We start from the raw sequence: 7,228 nt of genomic DNA on the forward strand, positions 1-7,228 counted from the left end.
CGTAGAGTGACCCAGGTACTCGAGACCCCTTCTATGTATAATGGGCAAAGCGATGCCGCGATCTTATGCAAGTAAGCGCCGATCCAATGTGCGTAGTTAGCGTTACTTCATTATAACGGGTTTTACCTAAGAAATACCATTCAATCCGGTACCTGCGATTGCCAAATACTAATTGGCTGTAAGAGTGGAGAATTTCCCCTTACTTTTGGCGATACGTTGCGTTACAGTTCTCAATGGTAGATCCTTGGTGCGATTTCATTTTCAGATCGTCTATGTAATAAACCCTAATATATCGCACTCCTTGATTGGATGTAAATCATACACTTATTTCACATCCTTATTTCACAAGAGATGGAAAATCACGGTCATCGGCGCGGCTAGACCCGCTCGGGCACGATCGCGTTCTACCGCCTTCCGAACGAACCGATATCCGATGGGAGGGTGATTTCTGGAGGCCACGCTGTTTGCCCCCCTTGGTTCACAGAGAGTCCGAGCAACATTGCCCGCGATTTTTACGCCAGTCGGTTAGTCAGGGTAGGTACTACTAGTGATCCTCGTGATTTACGACCGGTCATATTTAAGTCGGTGGCCCATCGATGTGACACTCACAAAGCGACAGAACTCTATCACGACCATCAGAATCATGGGCCACAACACTCAGCCACTGGGTGGTTCCAAAGGTATGAATTTCTTCAGATTCTCTAGAGGATTTGGGTTCAATTGGATAACAACTTCCAGTTTGGACTACACTCATAACAAACACTGAGTATCTGTCGGGCCTTTTGACCCTTGAATACTCTCTCAAGAAAGTGGGCTCCAAGTATCCGCTCGTCGCTCTCTACACGGATTCATTTCCTGCCGAGGGTCATCAGGCCCTGGATTCACGGGGAATTTTGAAACGACATGTCCCTTACCTCCTGCCATCAGTTTCAAAGGACTACACTAACGATGTGCGCTTCTACGACTGTTGGAGCAAGCTCACCCCATTTTCGCTTACCGAGTATGATCGTGTCGTGCAGCTCGACAGTGACATGGTAGCACTCCAGAATATGGATGAATTGATGGATCTCGAGTTGGATGCACCGGAATTGGCTGGCACGGGAAACCGAGTGTTCGCCGCCAGCCATGCCTGTGTCTGCAACCCGCTTCAGAAACCTCATTACCCCAAAGACTGGTACGGCTAACCACCTCCCTGTTGACAAAGCACCCAAATAAAGTTTAGGGAAAGTGATAGTCTGACGCTTTGGCACGACAGGATCCCGGCCAACTGTGCCTATACTAGCCAGCATAACACCCCTGACATCGCGCAAACAGCCGGTGCCTCGGCCACTGCGGGCCTGGGGATCCCGAATGGAGGTCTCCAGGTGGTGAATCCATCTCAAGGAACCTATGAGAAGATCAGTACGCAGCTCGGTTCTGCTACAACATCGAGCTACGATTTCGCCGATCAGTCCCTGCTTGGAGATGTATTTTACGGCCGATGGGTTGCCCTTCCGTATATTTACAATGCACTCAAAACCTTGCGGTGGAAGGGCGTTCACGATGCTATCTGGCGGGACGAGAATGTGAAGAACGTACATTACATTCTCAGTCCGAAACCATGGAATGAATTGGCAGACAATCAAGAGCAAGGAGGCTCTAAGTCGACTCAAGACCCGTCTCACGCATGGTGGATATCATTGAATGAAGAGAGGTTGAAGGAGGAACGCAATAATGGCCTGAATGACCAATTTTGAGGGGGATTTGTTGTTTACAGATGACATTGTCACTATTTTTCCACCCACGGGGTGCTGAGTAAAGGCTTGAAGCAAAACATTTCTTATTCCTGAAGCGTCACTACCGCCTCCTCTCCTTTTCTGGGACCCGTTGCCAAACGCCGCCGTACATTCCCTACCAATGAATGAGGCGTTTTTCGTTCATTGCCCGCGGAGCATTTGTCGATATGCTCTTGACCGAGCAGCAGCTTGACCAGTCCGGCCTGACAGTTCAGTTCTGCGTATGATAGCGGGGTTTGTCCATTGGAATCTTGCGGTCTGTAACGACTCCCTCTGTGTCGAGCAGGAGTTTAACGACCCTCTCATGGCCAACTTTGGCTGCTCATGACAGCGGAGACATTCCCAAAGCATCTTCGGAGTGTTTGTCGACGTGTTTTTGAGCGAGCAGCAGCTGGACAACCACCTCTTGTCCCCTTTTGGCCGCCAACGCTAATGGAGTCATCCCGTAATTGTCCTTGCGGTTTAGGATAAGGCCCGGTGCTGCTAGCAAGAGTCTAACGACGGCCTCATGTCCTTTTTTCAGCGGCAAACGGAATCGGCGACAGTCCGCAGGTATCCTTGATGTTCGGGTCCACACCCGGTGTGGCGAGGAGGAGTTTGACGGCAGCCTCATGGCCATCTCCCACAGCCCAAGCAATTGCTGTCCGTCCGCCACCGTTGTTAGAGTTAGGGTCCGTACGCTCCGAGGCGAGGAGCAGCTTGACCACCTCAGGATGTCCGTTTTTGGCCGCCCATGCTAGCGACTTGGACATCAATGGCGTCAGCCACGAATCATCAGGGCCTATGTTAACACTCTCAATGCCAAGCAATAGTTTGACCACCTCATGATGACCGTTTTGTGCTGCGCAGGATAGCGGCGTTCGTCCCATGTTGTCCTCGGAGTCTAGGCTAGCATCTTCTTTGAGAAGTAACTCGACCACCGTCTTGTGTCCGGACTCTCCCGCGTAAGCTAATGGCGTCCGTCCCAAATAATCCTTGATTTCAGGGTTGACACCTTCCGCGCCAAGCAGCAATTTGACAACTGCCTCGTGTCCGTGCTGTGCTGCCTTTTACAGTGGCATCCAACCCAAAAAGCGTTTGTAGTTTGGATCGACGCCCTCCACATCAAGCAGTAGCATGACAACCTCCGCATGCCCGTTCTCTGCCGCCACCGTCAGCAGTGTTTGTCTGCATTCGGACATAGTATGAACATCAGCCCTTTCTTGGAGCGACATTCGCGCCGTTCTATGTTGCCCACATCGTGCTGCCCAAACCAGCGCCGAACCCCCGTCAGGCTGCTATGAGCGAATCAGAAAATCCCTGCCTTAGAGGGCAGGGCACCTCTCAAGTATATGAACAAAGGATTGTATGGTGTAGTTACTTTACCGTCTCTGCGGGGCTGACTCTGTTAAAGTGTAAGATCAGCACCTTGATGTGACCTATCAACAGGCTCAGTCCGAATCCGAATATCTATCTAGTTAAAGCAAACATGGCACCGAGATGGCCAACCTGCTTTCCTCCTAGATTAGAGCGAACCTAAATAGTACTTCTCTATAAATTCTTGTTATCCATTAATATGACTCGTATGATCTGGAGACTGTTGCTGCCGAGACCCACGGTGTCGTTGGTGCCGAGCTGGCCTTTCTGCGCTTTGAGACTGCGAGGTCTGATCGAACCGGACGAGCACCCCATCGATGGCGAGTATAAAAGAAGGTTGACCCTCGAAATTCTCATGATGTACATCTTATGTATTTTGTAGATATAAAAAGACCGCATCCCCGGAAAAGAGCTCCTCGGATCAGGCTTTGGACATGCTGCCAAGTGAAAAACAACCGAGATATCTATGAGGGTAGATCATGATCACAAGACCGCAGTACTATCTCCCTGAAATAGGCTAAGAAACAGACGGTCACATAACCACTGCATATCCAGGTTGGTGACTATGCCACACGTATCAGGACATCATTTCGGCATTGTCGGCTTGTTGCCACATATGATAGTCGCTCAAAAGCAAGAGACGAAAAAAAGGAATAGGGTAAAAATACGAAGGGGAGTAAAAAGAATCGCAAATCAAAGATGCATAGGCAGTGTCATCTACGACGTTTGTGATAACTGCAGATCCGGAAGGTGTGAGTTTGGGTCATCACCGGAAGTCGTCCTCGTCTGCGTTTGCTAAAGACTCCAGGCGGTGCACAAGATCCTTGGCATGGCGAGCAGTCTCGAATGCAATAGGAGGTAGCTGATTGGTGACCTCGCGCAGTTGCTCGGGGCTGGTAGCATTATGGCCCTCGGCGGCGATGTTCAGCAGCCGGCCACGGCATTGATCGAGCATCTGAATGACGGGCTCGGATCGTTCACGCAGGGCAACATCGCCGTTACGGTCGTGAATCATGTTTTCCGTAGAGGAGACCACATTGGCAACGATGTTTCCGATGGCGGATACATAGGTCTGGACGGTCTGCATGTCGTACTCGGCACGAATGCTGGCTACCAGAGCCTGGATGGATTGGACCATGCTATCAGTCTGATCCTCAACATATAGCTACAAAGGGGGACAAATTAGCACTTATTCAGCCGAATAATATTCCTTGACCGGGCATACCTTCAGCTCCTGAAGCTCGTGGTCCTCCTGAGGGGCCCCGTAGCCATATCCATTGCCATTAGTTAGGCCATTCTGCATCGCAGGGTGCGCCTGATCTGGAGGACTCAACACGCTATATTCAGAGTGGTTGCTGAGCGGCCTTTGGCCGCCCGTGGGGCTGAAGTAGTCCGGGAACTTCTCGTGCGACATGTCCACGTCGTCCTCGTCCAGTTCATCCGCGGGCGAGGCGTGGATCTTCACGGCGCGTATCAACTCCACGACAGCAGTGCAAAGATGTGAAGCAGCCGCATCCAGCAAGGAAACTGGTGAAAGGCCGCCGGAGCTGGCGAAGTTGCGAGCGGCGGTAATCATGTTGTTGGCAGTAGCAGAGACGCGATCCTTGGCCTTCATGCGCAGAGCAGCCGAGCCATCGACCGGCGGGGGAGCCTGGTCCACATCCTGAATCATATGGCGAACAGCCACAATGACAAACTTGATTTGGTGCGATACTTGCTGGGAGTCCTCGAAACGGGCAATGCGGAGAAGCTCGTCAATTGACATCTGGAACTTGGTGACATGAATGTCCTTCACGACACCGTCAGCCTGTACCAGCTCATGCTCCTTAGCAATGATCCTTGCATCAGGCCGGTGATCAGCAATTCCGCCAGAGGACGTGCGCAGGTGGCGCAGCTGAGACTTCGCTTTGGCATAACGGTGCTTCCAATCATTGAGCTCCGCTTCGAGCCTGTGAACGTCGTTGGATAATTGCTCTTCACGTTCCCAATTGGAATGGCTCTGGGCCGTGAGGGTCTTCATTTCCATAAGGAATTCAGATGCTTCACGTCGCACCTCCGCTGTGACCTCCTGTTGGTGTTGCAGCTCCACTTGGAGGTTCTGGTGCTTGCTCTCCAAGTCAGTGTATCGAGCCTCCAAGGCTACATCTCGTGCACCCTGACCGGCTTCATCGAGCTGGCTGCGAAGATCACGTTCCATACTGTCATGGTCAGCCCGAACTCGGTCGAGCTCAAGCTGGAGCGAACTGTTCAGATCCTCTGCCTTGGAGACCTTGCTCTCCAGATCCTGTCGCAGATCATCCCACTCCTGGCGTTCGCTATGGCTGATTGCAGATTGGTCTGCATCTGATGACCGGGATAGCTCCTCATCCTTCATGCGAAGCTGTTCCTCCAGCTTTTCGACCTTGTCCTGCAGCGCTGAAACTTGCGTCTGGCTCTCCAGGAGCAATTTTCTTTCACTGTCACCCAGAGTCGTTGTAGTACCCCGTCTGCTCAAAACAGCATCCAGGGCAAACGCATCGCTCCGAGCATCATCGTCATCGTCTCCTCCCATATCGTCACTATCCTCCACCATCGTGCTCTTGTTGGGAACCATGGTGTTACTTTGAAAAGACCGAGGGAAAGGACCGTCTCCATTCATCCCTGCCGGTGGGCCTCCTAAAGAACCTTGGCGCGGAGGGAATGGGCTAGGGCTACTAGGAGGACCACCTGATGGATAACCCCGGCCCATGCGACTAGGAGGGCCACGAGACTGTGATCGTCTGGCACCGGGAGGTGGTGGCCGCCCGCGGCCGGTGAAGTGCGGAAATCGACGCTCCAACTCGCAGAACACATCGGTCGCTAGGTCGCGGAAACGCTGATGTTGGAGCGAGGCGAGCTTCTGGCGAGCATGGTTTCGCTTCTCGTGGAAGTCTTTGCGCGGAGGGAGGAAGGGAGGAACGTCAGGACGGGGAGGTCGGCCCGGCGGAGGCATCGCTTGCTGGCGACGCACTAGCTCATCGTAGACGTCGGTGCTGAGTTCATGGAACTGGGTGGGCGAGAGTCGCAGCAGCTTATCGCGGGCTTTGTTCGATCGGCCGTTTAACCGGTCCTCGCGCATCGAGGCATCGAGAAATCGTCTTAAGGTCACATAGTGTTGGTGCAGGATCTCCTCCATCTGTCGGCCCCGTCGGCCACCATCGCGCTGGCCATCACCCAGAGTTCCAACACTGGATCGTGCAGCTACTGAGCTGGGTGGGGAGGGATTGCCGCTGCCCAGATGTGGTGGTCCAATGCTGTTAGGACTCAAGGGCGCGCTGGGGACGCCAGAGGTTGGGGGGTGGCTAGATTGCCTCGCGAGGAGATGGTCGGCGAAAAGGCGGCGTCCGACTTTTGATATTGATTTAGGCCGGACCAGTCGCTGCCATCAACGGAGACAGGCGACATGGCTCCCGAATGGCCATTCATATCAGGCGTAGGGAACAAAGGTTGGCTCCTCCGGCCGGGGTAATAAGGCGATGATTGGGGTTGAAAGGAGGTTGGAGACGGCTGTCGGATGCCTCTACCGTCGTCACCGCACACGTCTCGGTCCACAGTATCTCCTCCACACAGCGATCTGAAACCTGAGGAGCCGCCGGGAAGGGGGGGGGGTGGGGGGAGGATTCGACCGGACGGGGAAAGGAGGATCAAAGAAGGATGAACAAAGTCTCGACCCCGTCGAGAGTGTCCTGGTCCAAAGGAGTGAAGGACTGGACCGGAAAAGAAGAAAACAAGGAGCCAAGGGCAAAAGGGAGGAGGTGCAAAGTGTGCCAGGTTCTTCGTGACTCCGGAGTTCCCTTAGTTCCCTTACGGCTGGGACCCGCCGGTACGTCCAGTTCCTTACAGTCCGCTGTAAGCACGGCAGGTCCATACCGCAAATAACACTTAGTTCGCTGCAGGAACCGCTGACCACTACTACCGAACCACGGGATTCATTCATATAACATGATATCACATCCCCAGAACTGGTACCAATTTAAGGTGGTCCGAAAACACGGGAACACACGTCGATGGATCTATACACTTTCCGCCCTCTCGTGCCGTTTCGCATTCTTTGCTTGACTTGTCACAAAGGGGGAGGG

The 7,228-nt window shown here is 53.1% G+C and overlaps 3 protein-coding genes across 3 annotated transcripts; 1 reads left to right on the plus strand and 2 right to left on the minus strand.

Moving 5' to 3' along the window:
* Positions 1-643: 643 nt before the first annotated feature.
* Positions 644-1,736, plus strand: N7482_000724 (glycosyltransferase family 8 protein; the record flags this gene model as incomplete). The annotated part of the gene is made up of 3 exons (XM_056682849.1): positions 644-680; positions 739-1,174; positions 1,256-1,736. 3 exons carry the CDS (start codon positions 644-646, stop codon positions 1,734-1,736), a joined length of 954 nt encoding a protein of 317 aa, XP_056546455.1.
* Positions 1,737-2,281: 545 nt separating this feature from the next.
* Positions 2,282-2,956, minus strand: N7482_000725 (ankyrin repeat domain-containing protein; the record flags this gene model as incomplete). Its single annotated transcript, XM_056682850.1, has 2 exons — positions 2,282-2,817; positions 2,842-2,956. The coding sequence occupies 2 exons, from the start codon at positions 2,954-2,956 to the stop codon at positions 2,282-2,284; spliced, it is 651 nt and encodes a 216-aa protein (XP_056546456.1).
* A 941-nt stretch (positions 2,957-3,897) lies between these two features.
* On the minus strand, positions 3,898-6,575 carry N7482_000726 (putative cell polarity protein; the record flags this gene model as incomplete). The annotated part of the gene is made up of 3 exons (XM_056682851.1): positions 3,898-4,296; positions 4,357-6,451; positions 6,523-6,575. The coding sequence occupies 3 exons, from the start codon at positions 6,573-6,575 to the stop codon at positions 3,898-3,900; spliced, it is 2,547 nt and encodes an 848-aa protein (XP_056546457.1).
* Positions 6,576-7,228: the final 653 nt, after the last annotated feature.

The sequence above is a fragment of the Penicillium canariense genome (assembly GCF_028826845.1).
Source record: "Penicillium canariense strain IBT 26290 chromosome Unknown utg000001l_segment0_segment0, whole genome shotgun sequence".
Classification (NCBI taxonomy): domain Eukaryota; kingdom Fungi; phylum Ascomycota; class Eurotiomycetes; order Eurotiales; family Aspergillaceae; genus Penicillium; species Penicillium canariense.